At 36.0% G+C, this 14,380-nt stretch overlaps 1 protein-coding gene across 1 annotated transcript in view; it reads right to left on the bottom strand.

Moving 5' to 3' along the window:
• STPG2 (sperm tail PG-rich repeat containing 2) overlaps window positions 1-14,380 on the bottom strand; it is a gene marked incomplete at both ends in the record, with an annotated part of 219,181 nt that overhangs the window by 149,324 nt on the left and 55,477 nt on the right. The window contains 3 exons of the mRNA XM_081333337.1: window positions 1,060-1,223; window positions 7,039-7,198; window positions 9,268-9,372. Coding sequence (XP_081189463.1) covers window positions 1,060-1,223; window positions 7,039-7,198; window positions 9,268-9,372 — 429 coding nt within the window. The remainder of the gene's footprint in view (window positions 1-1,059; window positions 1,224-7,038; window positions 7,199-9,267; window positions 9,373-14,380) is intronic.

Below are 14,380 nucleotides of genomic sequence, written 5' to 3' on the forward strand. Positions count from 1 at the left end.
GTAATTTGTTTTCATTTCATCTTCCACATGATTATAATTCTATTAAATTAAGTCATCAGCGAATGTTAATGGACACCTAGGTTGTCATCCTTAATATGTTTGATAATATGGGAGCGTGTGTGTGAAAGATAAGAGTTTCTATGCTAATTAAAAAAGACATTGCTTAAGAACGGCAAACTATATCACCCACAAATACATTTTTGAAGAGGGATATGATTCTCAAGGGTTAAAATGTTAGGAATTTTCAAAGTATAGATACTGCTTTCTGTGTAGGTACAAACTGTGGGTTCCCTGCAGCATAAGGTTTTATGGACAATGTCTTTACTCATTCTTAAAGTATCACACAATACATCTACAGTATATACAAGTTCTAAACTTTTCTAGCTTTGTGTAAAAGCTGCTCAAAAACTTCCAGATAAATTACAATGAATTCAGTGGGGATTCACAGATGTCTTTACAAATCTGTGATGAGGAGAGAGAGGAAGAGTACTTGGGTCAGAGAAGGGTAAGATTAAAAACAATTAGTTGAGAAGAAAGATAAACTAATTCCTAAATAGCAATAGCAATAGCACTTAGACCTATATACTGCACCATAGTGCTTTATAGCAGTCTGGGAGCTTTACAATGTCAGCATATTGCCTCCAACAATCTGGGTCCTCATTTTACTGACCTCGCAAGGATAAAAGGCTGAGCCAATCTTGAGGGTCTCGAGATAAAACTCAAGACTGGGGCAGAGTTAGCCTGCCATACTGTGTTCTAACCACTGCACCACCACCATTGTCAATGAAGACAATGAGAACAAAACAATAAATCTGCATTTCTTTATTCAGGACTCAGAAGAACCCATATGTGTCTGCTTCTTTGTAGAGGAACATGAACAAAGCCCATATTGGACCACATGAGTGGCCTAATAATCCATAATTCTTATTAGAAATTAGAACATTAAGAAGGCAATAGTATCTGGCATTCAGCTGTGTAGAGATTTTAAATGTAGGACTTTCATATGGCTATCGTAGTTAAATCATGGTTGATCTGCCGATTCTTCATGAAGAGAGTTACCTGATAATCAGCTGGTCCAGGTGTAGCAAAAGCTTCCCTCTTAACTAAATATAACAATCGAGGAACTGTAGATCCAAATGCTCCTTTCTTTTTTGTCTCTGTGAGAACATTTTTAAAGTTGGGTGTTGCAATTCTGTAATTGCAGATATTATAAAATGCAGGACCTGCAAGTGCACAATGAAATTAAGCAGCTTCATTTGAACTGAAATCTTAAGCAAAATAAAATGATATGTATACACATTTACCCTTATTTCTGAAACCTATAAATATAATTCAATTTCAGTCAAATAAGCTTAAATCAACTAGAATTAAGATTAGCTAATTGTAGATCAGAATGCAATGATGGGAGCCAAGAAATGAGCTGTAGCCTTAGGTATTTATTTAAATCTATTTAAATGGCCACTCCTCTCACAAATATGACTCCGGGTAGCTGACAAAGGTACAGCTACAGTAATATCACTCAAGTTTCTGACATAAGAGTTTCTTGATTTGAACAGAACCAGGTTACTTCATTTTTATAATTTTAAGTATAGAGTTCCATAATGTATATGGAATAAATTGTATAATTCATAGGTTTGTTCCTTTAAAAACCTATCAAATATAATAACTGCACCCTTTTATTTTTCTTAAGTAAATATATTTCATATTAATATCATATATACTGACAAATAAAGAGGTTTTTTCTGAATATTTATTTATTTATCTAATTTATATAGTTGCCCATCTCACCAAAAGTGATTCTGGATGATGTACAACAATATTGGTCCAAATAAAAATTAATGTACAAATTGTGGTTAGTTTTTATAGTAATTTAAATTATAATTTGAAGCAATTTTATGATGTGCCACCTATTTTAAATTACAATAATGCTCACTTGAATATCGATAAGGAACCCATTCTATATAGATTGCTCTGAACCACAGAACCCTATTAATAAAGAACTTTATATCAACTTCAGTATTAAAACTGAACCAATCACCAAAAAAGATTGTCGAAATATTAATTCTAGGCACAATATAAACTGGAAAAAGACTAGATCAAATTACTTTCTCATCTTATGTTTTACTACTATGGCAGGGGAAAGCTTACACTGTCACAAAATAGCTGAAACTTAACAGATTTGGATCTGATAAGGTGTGCTTGTGAAACCATCTGCAGAGACCTTGAACACCAACTTGACTTCAACAATATAAATCAAAATATGAAATTACTCATGCAGAAAACTCTGTAACTATTTGGAATCAGTGATACACAACTTCATCAGGCAGGAAATTCCTTATTTAAGTTCCTCCAAAGTTACAATAAATGCTGTGTTCAGCAAAAAAAAGAAAAGGTTTATGTTAAAGATAAATGACAGACCTCTTGTGGATTAGAGGATATAAGCAAAGGTATATATATACTCAAGGACCCAGAAGGAGAGCAGCAAGAAAAACAAATGTAGAAAGGACAATATATCAGTAGCTGTTTTCAAGGTAAATAAATGAAGGAAGGTCATTGTGTCCTTTAATGATAAATTTCATTTACATTTGCTTACAGTCAAACATTTCTACAATGAAAATTTGATTCGAAAAATAGAATCTGATAAAATTTGGACTTCCGCAAAATCAGTGGAAGGAATGCTTATTCATGGGATAATATTTCCCAAATATCTATAGCTAGCGTATTCAGTAGTTGATTAACTATACAAGCCTCTCTGTGCTTTGTTTCTTTAAAAAAGACAGCACTCTTGAGAATAATATTAATAGGTACTATTTGTCTTAGGAGTGACTGTCATGATGCTGATGACCTCTACAATGTTAGGATAACTAGCATGATCTGCAACACAAGGATAAATAGCTCTTTCAGACTACCAACTATGGTGACCTTGTCAGAGATGAAAGAGTATGAAGATGTGACATTGACAGTTGCAGCAAGTATATAAAATAAAGTCGCATATTTTCAGATAGCTAGAATATTTCCACACTTGGATAATAATAAGTTATTTACTTTTAAAATTCTAAGACCAAAAGCCTATATACCTACATTTAAAAGCTCATCTTTATCTACTCAGCATTTAGTGATATGCAATCCTGCAGGGGGTTTGGTGACCTAAGGACACTCCCCCCAGCCTCTTTAATCTTTCAACCTTTACATTTTTAATGTTTAATTTTAAGTTGCTTTTAATTCTATTTTAATTGTTTCAATTATGTTTTTATTTGTAAACTTGAGAGTGTGTCCAGTACCTTTTTAAATAATTTTTCCGTCATTTTTGCAAGGTATGCTTATCTAAGATACACAATTAGCTGACACACACACACCCTTCATTTTATGATGTTCCTAGTTCTGAGTCCCACACCTACTGTATCACCAAATTCAAGAGTGAAAATTTAAGACAGGAACGAACATTGCTTTTCATCAGATTAGCTAATTTTCCCAGAATACTTTTCATTTTATTAACATGCATGACCAAAACTTTTTTTTCTTGGAAATTTTCTACATTTTAATTCTGATGAGCCTATTAACACATTGATGTTTCCTCTAAAAGAAAGGAATATATTGTGGACGAAAAAATGCCCAAATGCAAGAATTGAAATTGAATCTGGAATTAAGAGTGTTAGATTACCCATAGGTGCTCTGTATGACTGTGTTTTTGTAAGCAGACAACAGAAGCTCTGTTTTTCTGGTCAGCTTGCGATTAGTTGAGAGGCATAGGATTCTATCATGGTTATAGCCAGGGCTTTTTTTGTTATAGAACGCTCAGAACAGAGTTCCGGCACCTTTTTTGGTTAAAACCTTGAAGGGTAGGCAAAGTGGGCTGTATGACATGTGTGAGTTCCGGCACCTTTTTCTTTTACAAAAAAAGCACTGGTTATAGCCGCTAATGTTGCCACAATGCACGCTGTTTGTTTGGCTCATCTCTTAATCACTTTGGACTACATTTTTTTTATTCTTTGATTTTCTTTAAAGATTAAGAACCTTCAGCCTGGGAAATGTTTGGGGGAGAGTGTACTTCAATTCTTTAAAAAAAGTGCTTCAAGTATAAGTTTAAAGATTTGCATTTTTGAAATATAAATTAAGAAAATGACTAGTGTACATTCTAGAAAGTTCCATGCAGATTAAAGGTTCAGATGGACTTGGCTTAAAATTTTGATGTTGACTGAAATGATTTTCTTCCATGAAAACAACTCTTGTTTACACTTGGGCTGATAAAAAGACTTTGAAGATAAGACATTAGTGGGCACCAGATGGCTATTTTAAAAGAAAAAAAAATAGATTCATTGTGACAGGAAACCTTTGAACTCTAATTCTCTATTAAGCTGTAACTACAGACGATCAAGCCCTATTGAATGAAACTGATTTATAGGTGGAATTAAAAATCACAGTTTACATGAAGAAAGTGGAAATACTGGATTTACAAATGAAAGATGATGACTCAAAAATTGAAAAAAAATTACAAATAATAAAACAGGTGAGAGAGTTGGACTATTTCTTTATACTGAATTTACAAGAAGTTTTTGTGGAACTGCTATGTTGGAAGCACAAAGTAAGCTTGGTAAAGAGGAGGAAAAGAAATTTGAGAGAGAGGAGAGCATAAGAAAGCAGATGCTAGAACTTTCTTTGAGGTTCTAGCATCTGCTAGAGATTGAGGCTGAAAAAAGAAAGAATTCAAAATTAATTTATTTGACCAAGGTTGAAATAATGGGCTACTATTTTGGGAAATATTTAATGTCCTCTTGATTAGGACTGATAACAATGGTTATTTCAGCTACTATTTATAGCTGAATTTTGATTATTTGAAGAAAGGATGAGAGGGGGATTTATTAAAGGGAAAGGATTCAGATTATGTGAAATAGATATAATTTCTAATATTTATGTTGTGGTTTCTGATAACCACTACTAGACTTTTGATATTTAATAGGTACAAGGCTTTAGACCAGGAGTCTCCAACCTCTATTTGCAACTGGGCCACAAAAACAGCGGGCAAGTGGGCACATCTACATGCACATCTCTACTTGCATGAGCAGCGGGCGTGTACATGTGTGCCCCATTTGGATGAACAACAGGCATGCCGCTCGCACAAATGAAGCTGTGTGCCTGTACACTTGCCAGCCACTCGCACAGAACCATTCTCCCCGCCTGGTTCGCAAAGCCAGAAAGGTTGGGGAACTCTGTTTTAGACAAAGACTTATTAAAAAAACTGAGCGAAGATATGAAATGAAAAGATATTTGGTTTTATTTTAAGAGTTAGTGATAAGCTTTTAATGTTGATTATACTTGCTGGGGGTAAATGGGGAGGGTTTTTTGTATTTCTATTTTTCTTCTTTTTTTCTTTTTCTGTGCCTTTTTATTTTTTATTTTCTTTACTATATCTGCTTTGTAGCTGTATACATCTTACTTGTATACTATAATCACAAAATTATTGAGAGAAAACGATTTTCTATATTTGACTGACCAATGTACTGTTCACACTGAATTGTTCATACGGTTCTCCCTTTGCCACAATGAAAAAATTTAATTTAATTTAATTTAATTTAAATTTAAATTAAGCAGTGTACTTATCTTGCAGAGTAGAATGTTATACATTCTATACATTCTATATATACATATTTTATTCTATACATTATATACAGTATTAGTCCTTGACTTACAACCACAATTGGGACCAGAATTTCCAATTGCCAAGCATCCAAATTTTGATCACATGACCTTGTGGATATTCTGACAGTTATAAGCGCAAGGACTGGTTGTAACTCACTTTTTTTCAGAGCCATTGTAACTTTGAACAAATGGTTACAAGTTGAGAACATCCTAAATATTGTCAATTTCTTTCACAATGAGATATTCAGAATAAAACTTCCTTTGATTGAGAGAGCATTAAAGAATTTTATAGCATCATTTTTACAGATATAAAAAGAGAACACCGCTAAAACAGGCCGACTCCCATAGCAAAGTATACAACCTCCAATTTTGCTTTTAATTTCCCAAAGGGAAAATGCACCCAGTGGTTGCATCCGTTTCACCATGTGTTACAAAAACTAAAATGTGGAGAGAAGCAGATGGAGGTTAATTACTAAAATCTGACCCTTGAGAAGTAGTAACAAGCAAGCTAAAGAGAAATTCAACTTTGAAATCAGAAAAGGATTAAATGACAAGAAAGTTAACTGACATTCAGGAAGTCATGTTTGACCTAGCAGCCTAATGTAGTAGCATATGCCTAATACTGTAAGAGCCCTGAAGTATTGGGAAGAAAGAAAGAGACTGAAAACTATTATTCAGGTAATGAGGAAATAAATAATTCCCCAAAGCCAATGCAAATTAAATATTACAATGAGACTTAGGATTATCAAATCAGTCAACTTCACAAGGTATTCCTAATATGCAAGTAGCATTATAAAATAAATACAATCTCTAAAGGACTGTGTTTCTTTTGATCTCTTCCTAATATCAGCATGAATAAAAACTGGTTAATTAAATTATGCAATTATTTTGTCACTTCTTTATCGTTTGAGAATAATTCTATAAATGGAAGCAAAGCTAGAGTTGGAAATTTGGATTACTGAAGATGCATGGGACCTTCATTGTCTAAAATTATAGTGAACACAATATGATTGTGTTGTTGTGGCTGTTAAACTGAGCTGCTCATTTGATATTTGTCATCTTTTTCTATCCTGAAGGCATAAGACTAGGTTGCACATCTACTGTATAACTGAAAAGATTCACTTTATGAGATCCCATTTATCATATTTCATACTGAATTTTAAACATATTCCTTTTGAAAGAAAATTTGGATAACTGATATTTTACCAGTGTCAAAGCAAAGGTTTATGAACCAACAGAAACAGTCCAAAAACCAAAATCACTTTACAAGACCTATGAACCCCAAGCATGGGCAATAGACTGAAGGGATAACTGAGGGTAAAGGGTAAAGATGCCAGAGGCCCAGTCAACTCTACAGGGTTCCTTTCTGGCAGATTAGAGGATGAAGATATACTGATATACCTGGTGATGTTTGCAATCTGGTATCTTCGGTGAATCGAACTGAGGTATGGCCAAATGGGATGCTTTTTGACCTACATGGTCTTCTCAAACATTCAAGAGCAGAGCGTGTTTCATCGTATGTGCCAGGAGCTGGAGTATAAGATTTCACAGGGGCAAATCTCTAAGAAAAATGCAAGAGAATGGAAGTAAAGAAATAGCAGGCAACTTGCTCATATAGTTACAGAGTAAAGAGAGGTCTATTTTGGTGTAAAAGCAAAGCAGAGTCAATGGAGAAGCTGGCAGTAAAACTGCAACTCATAATCACATAATCACATAACTAATGGCTGATTTGCTTAATGACCATGGCAGAAGTGAGGTTGTAAGTCACATGATGGCCTGTTTGCAAATAATTCATCTACGTAGCCAAGAAACTTTGCTTTCAGAAGCACGATACAGTATATTATATAAATTCATGCAATGTTTTGTAGGACGTGGCCAGCCATTTTGACCAGCACTGCCAGGGGGCCAGCACTACAACAGTGTGATACAAGTCACTCCTCTTTTCTGTCTAAATTATGACACTAAACACACACCAGACAACTGAGACATAGCTTGCACTTCAATCCAGCAAAACCACTTCTGTTTTTATCATTGTGATGGAAGCAGCAAGAACCTGTCAGTATTGCTATTTCAGTCACTCCTAAACTACCAGGGCTAGATGCATAACAAGAATTATTAAATCTACATTGCAGCAAAAGAGATTAAAATCTATCTATCTATCTATCATCTATCTATCTATCTAATTTCTTTACCACCCATCTCACCTGCATAACTGTGGTTATATTAAAACAGGTTTGAGCAAAGACTCTGCAAAATTAAGGCAATTTTAAAGTGCCAAGATGTTTGGTGACTGCAGATGGCTTCACACTCAAGTCGTAAGACCTAACACTGCTAAGAACTATATTCATCTCATTATGACATTTCCTATCCAGAGTTCACTGTCTGTTTAGCCTAGCTTGATTACAAACTACAGATAAGAAAAACTTTGGAGGCATGCCAGGAGGCATTTGTTGACTGTGCATGTTCAGTAAAATGAAATGATATCGAACAAATATATTTTATAACCTGCTCCATTCAATGCATAAGCCAAATTTGGAAATAATTTACTTTCCAAGAATAAGCAACAAAATGTTCTGATTCTTTTGTACCTGAATCCAAGAAAACACAACACCCTGAAGAAGAATCTATATAATTAAGTAATGCTTGAGAGCCTTACACTGCTATTTCAGAATTGGGGTTTTTTTGCCATTGAATATGTAATGAAATAGGCTGTTTGTATTCTTGTTCCTTTGTTATTTGCTCATTATTTATATATAATTCTTTAATCTTTTGACATTTTGAATTGACATTTCCATTCTCTGTGCAGTGCCATGCATGCACAAACTGTTAAAAATTCTGGCAAGCACACTACATTTTTGTGTAACATTACCATAAGAGCAGTTAGTTCATCATTAGAAAATTGATGATCCTCAATGCTTAGGAATTGGACAGAGGGGGGGAGAGAGAGAGAGACAGAGACAGAGACAGAGACAGACACACACACACACACACACACACACACATACAAAGAGAGAGAGAGAGAGAGAGAGAGAGAGAGAGAGAGAGACAGAGACAGAGACAGAGACAGAGAGAGACAGAGACAGAGAGAGAGACAGAGAGAGACAGAGAGACAGAGAGACAGAGAGAGAGACAGAGAGAGAGAGACAGAGAGACAGAGAGAGAGAGAGAGAAACAGAGAGACAGAGAGAAACAAAGAGAGAGAGAGAGAAACAAAGAGAGAGAGAGAGAAACAAAGAGAGAGAGAGAGAGAGAAACAAAGAGAGAGAGAGAGAGAGAGAGAAACAAAGAGACAGAGACAGAGAGAGAAAGAAAGAGAGAGAGAGAGAAAGAGACCAAAATTTGTAATGGAATATAACTGCATTCTCTTTTTGGATATGATGTATATCTAATGTACATCTAACTATGGATCTGATAAATAATCTAGTGAATAATTAGAATCTATAGGAACTTCTGTTCAAAGAATCTGTCTGCTGCCATTATGTTCTATTTAATGTATTTGTAAGTATTACAAATAAACCACTGCAGACTTTCTTCTACAAACAAAATCCCATAAAACTGTTCTTCAAATTTCTCAGAGGCCAACAACGATATTAAAAAAAGTTGCAAATGAGAAAGAACTGTACTTTTTACCTCAGAAAGAGAAAGAAAAGGAACATGCTGAGCTTCACTTTTCATGATGCTACCTGCCTTCCCAAATTCACTTTTTATATTATATTTACCGGGACCTGGAATACCCTGAAAAACAGAAAAAAATGATGAAACATCCAAACATATAACAGCCACTAGAGTTTCAGGGAGATCTAACTCTGAAGGATTATTCCTTACATTGTCCAGTGAAGCTCTTAATGCAGGGGTATCAAACTGCCGGCCCACGGGCCGGATGCGTCATGCGAAAGCTGCGCCCACCCCATTGCTGGCAAAACTGTCCTGACACATTGCGTGACATCACATGACATCACGGGTTTGACATGTCTATTTTAATGTAATTGTTAACATTTACAAAGGAAACTGTTATTATTATTTGTATCACTTTTAATACAACTTAAATCAGCAAATTTCAAGTCAAAAATAAATCACCAAATCAGCTTCATTCAATCATATGCTACAGTTCTTCTGCATTTGCTGGATGCCAAAAAAATAGCTCTTCATTGTGGAGTATAGTAGGCTTGCTAAAAAAAAGCTCTCATCAAATTGATGCATCATGCATGTATAGAATAGAGACAGGTGGACAAACTCTCAAAATATTGAGAAGAAAACATTAGGCAAGTCCAGCTCAGATATCTAACAGACCTAGAGAACCTCTAGAGCGCACTGGGGTTGATGTTCAGCAATCTGATAGGCAGTTTCTGGAAACTGGTGGTAACCGGATTCTCAACAAGATTCCATCTGAACAATCTCTTTCTCTGCGCCAAACATTGCTTCATTAAAATGCACACACTGGTTTATCAAAAAGTTCCAGGAAATGAAATACCAGAAATTACACTTGGCGTGTTAGTGCAAAAGGCCAATAACGAACTTAACAATATAAATACAAGCTCGAGCTCACTATAACAATAATGGAGACGAAATGCCAATGCTTCTCCTTCCTAATATCATATTGTGTCAGCAGACTGTCAGCTAGCTGCATTGTTCAGTGTAGTAAATTCCTTCTTGAAGGGATGTTTAGAAGTTGCTCCTGCTTGGCAACTGTACCCATTTCAATCAGCATTGTGCCAAGAAAATTATTCATATTCACCAAAGCTTTGACCCATCTTGAGAGACTGATAGATTGTCTAGCTGGGTTAATGACCAGCCTTGTGATACTCCATAAGAGAGAGGCTATTAGATTGACATCTTCTTTCATTGCCTCTGGACTACCTAAGACGATTGGGAATTAGAACCAAAATAGTTCCTTTCCTACCTCAGAAGGCAGTTCTGGTGGTGATAAAGGATGATGTCAGTTTAATGACCTGTCTCTTATGGGGTATCACAATGTTGGTCCTCTCATGACAACTGCTTAACATTTATATGAAGCCACTGAGAGGTAACAACTGGCAATTTATGGCATGCTACCATAGAGCCATGGTGGCAGTGCTTAGTATGCAGTATTGCAGGCTAATTCTGCTGACTACCGGCTGCCTACAGTTCAGCAGTTCGATTCTCACTGGCTCAAGGTTGACTCAGTTTTCCATTCTTCCGAGGTCGGTAAAATGAGGACCCAGATTGTTGGGGAAAATATGCTGATTCTGTAAGCGACTTAGAGAGGGTTGTAAAGCACTGTGAAGTGGTATATAAGTCTAAGTGCTACTATTACCATCAATATCCAGCTTCATGCTGCTACTTTTGGCCAACACAATCCTTTTCCAGTGTCTACAGGTTATTGAGGTCTGGATGGGACAAAATACAGTGAAGTAAATGGTTACTACTTATCATTTTGGTTCTCTGTGTTGTAATTTGATAAGTAGTACTATCTTAGAGGCAGCAGGTCTGCAGTTCAGGAGTCCTCCAGGAAACATGATTACTTCTAGATGGCCAGGTGCAGGCTTTGGATCTTTGCTCAGAAGAGAGAAAATCTGACTATTACAACTCATGTCCTTATTAACATGTAGTTAGACTTCCACAATGTGCTCTGTGTCTGGTTGTCTAGGAAGAATACTCAAAAAATATAGTTTGCCCAAAACACAACACCCCATCTCAACTGAGTCTAGCTGCTGTACTTATATCTCACTTGCAGGCCCTGCAGTGGTTATTAATGAGTTTCCAGATGCATTCAGAGTGCTAGTTTGATCAATGAGGTCCTCTATGGCTTTGTTCCCAAGCACTTTCAAGACTTCTTTCTCCAACTAAAGTTGATCCATATGAGGTGATTCTCACAGGGAAGTTGCTTGCAGTACTCAAAGTTCAAGATGGAAGTGAAGTAAGCAAAAATTGTTTTTCAGGAAAGGCATTGTATTATAGAATAGTCTTTCTCTAGAAGTAAACCTGAGCCCTTCTGTACTGACCTTCCAGAAGGTAATGCTATTCTGGAGCTCCTTTAGAAATGAATGTGCACCATGTGGAACCAGATTTTCTTGCCTGTTGATTATTTGGTATTCTACATTAGGGGTCACCAACCCCCGATCTGTGGACCAGTACCAGACCGTGGCATGCCAGCAACCAGGCCGCACAAACAAGCAAAGCCCCATTCATGGGATGCAGGCAGCACACAAAACCATGCACTCTCCGGTCCGTGGAAAAACCTTTCTCCATGGAACCAGTCCCTGGTGCCCAAAAGGTTGGAGACCTCTACATTATCATTAAATTGAATTGAGTTGAATTACTGTAAACATTTAATCGTTTTACATTGCCAGTTCACTGTAAATCTGAAACATTGAGCTGCATACAAATGTAGGTAGGTAGGTAGGTAGGTAGGTAGGTAGGTAGGTAGGTAGGGAAGGAAGGAAGGAAGGAAGGAAGGAAGGAAGGAAGGAAGGAAGGAAGGAAGGAAGGAAGGAAGGAAGGAAGGAAGGAAGTCGAGAATAAACTGCAGATTGAAGATGATTCTGCAAAAAGTGGAGTCATGACCATGTTAGAATAAAGACAAGGAGAGCAACTGAGATCACCCAAAACTGTTCCAGACAGTTGCTCTCACAAGGCGTTCTGCAAGAAAGTAGTCTCTGGCAGTTTTGGAGCTCTGGGAGATTAGGTTGTATTAAGGTAATAAGAGAGCTTTGAATGTAAAAAGAATTTTAGTGGACAGTTTTCAAGGCTTGGTTGATTATTGTTTAAAACATGCCTTCTACTTCAGAACATAGCAAAGTTTTCAAGTGACAGTATTCATTTATATAACTGGCATATAAACTTTACTTAACTCAAGGCTGAAATGTATCCTGTGCTTCAATAAAAGAGGTAAACCTATGCTATACCGACAAAACTAAGGTAATTAAATTCTAAAAGATTGGAATCAGCTAAATATGGTAAATTGTGTGCTATGTAGCTATGAGACTGAAGCATATTGTGGCAATCAATCAAATTATATAAGAAAAAATGTGTTCAGGTTTAGGTTATGAATGATTCATGTTACAAAATATTGCCTTTGGAATATGTAACAATTGCCCAACCTGACAGGAAGCCACAAATAGAACATTAATACATCAGGAAGGCATTCAGATTACTGCCTTAAATATTTGTATAATAATAGCATGTTTCTAAACTACCTGGAGAATTCACACAAACACAAACATGTATTGAGAGTTTGTTAACATTGCTTGATATATATTTGTCTTTTAGACAGAAAGGTAGATAAACTCATTGGATGGGGAATTTTTGACAAAAAGAAAAGAACTACCAATACAAGCACACTGTTAAAGGGACTGAATATTGTACTTGAGAAGTTATAAATATTAATAAGAAAATTAGCATCAAAATAAAATTAATCTTGGGACCTTACCTACTGAAAATTCCACCAGGAGATAAATATTTTATCCTTTTTAAGAAGTCTTTTTTCAGTAATCACTAATGAACCATGATTACTATTTACCTTTCACAGTAGTCCTATCATTTTCCCCCATTTAAACCTCTCTCGGAACTGTTGCACTACCACTGCTTTTCTTCATCTTCTGAAAGCCATTAATGGAACCAAAACACTATCTAATTCAAGGTCATCTGAATTAAAAACAGAACTCATTAGCTTATTTTTCTTTTTTAAAAAAGAGAGAAAAACGTCAAACATGTCTTGTTCACTGACAATTTTTCCCTTTTGAGAAATAATCTATTAGAAGGATGGAAACTCTAAACTGAAAAACCATCTCCTCCTTGTTGCTCCAATTTATTGAGAATTCATCTTTGTTCTTGTGTCATACAAAACTCAGTGGAAGCTACTGAGAACCCATTCATCTGTTCGGTTAGTGATGTACTTATGTGTAACAAAACAGACTGTATCTATTAATCTGCTGAATAAACCCAGTTGAAACCTAAAATTGAAAGAGAACTTGAAGTATTCACTGTGAACCTGTCCCTGACTTGTCAGAGGATGCTGCCAAGATAGCTTTTTCAATCCTTTCTTCAAAGCTATCTTCCCATTAATTTATGGTATTTAATTGATTTACTGACTGGGACTCTACCAATTCAGTTCTTTATGATCCACACAATAATATAAAATGCTGTTTTAAAAGCTTGGAAGGTCAAAATGCTGCACATACTCCCTGATAAGGTGGGAATTTTAGATGCCAAAATACATCCCCAAAAATATATTCATCTTATCCAATGGGTTTATCCATGAGTTTTTACAGCAATGCTTTTTTGTAAAGTATAAGCCCAAATACCATAAAAATGTGCCACTCAGAGGTAAGCCAGTTGTAAAAGTCAAAACCTACAAAAATTTTGAGGGTTAGCTTATTTACAGGTAGCTTAATTGTTATGGTGTCTTGGTTAAAAAATTATGGTCGTATTATCTAGTGGTGGACTTATACACAAGTATAAGTAAAGTATAAGTAAAGCAGAGGTCCCCAAACCCAGGTCACGCCCCGCTACAGGGCCTCGAGCCCTTCAGAACTGGGTCGCAGAAGTGGAATCATTCAAATGGAACTGCGCGCACATGTGTGCTTGCCTGCCGCTCGCGTGGAACCATCCCCTCTCCCCCCAGCTGGTCCACAAAGTTGGAAAGGTTGTGGAACTCTGCAGTAAAGTATATTTTTGTCAAGATGAACTTGAGTTTATCCTGACAAAATAGTAACCATTATAATAGGTAAGAATAGACATTTGGCTTAACAGTTTATCCCAAGAT

Source organism: Vipera berus, assembly GCF_964194415.1.
Source record: "Vipera berus genome assembly, chromosome: 7".
Classification (NCBI taxonomy): Eukaryota; Metazoa; Chordata; class Lepidosauria; order Squamata; family Viperidae; genus Vipera; species Vipera berus.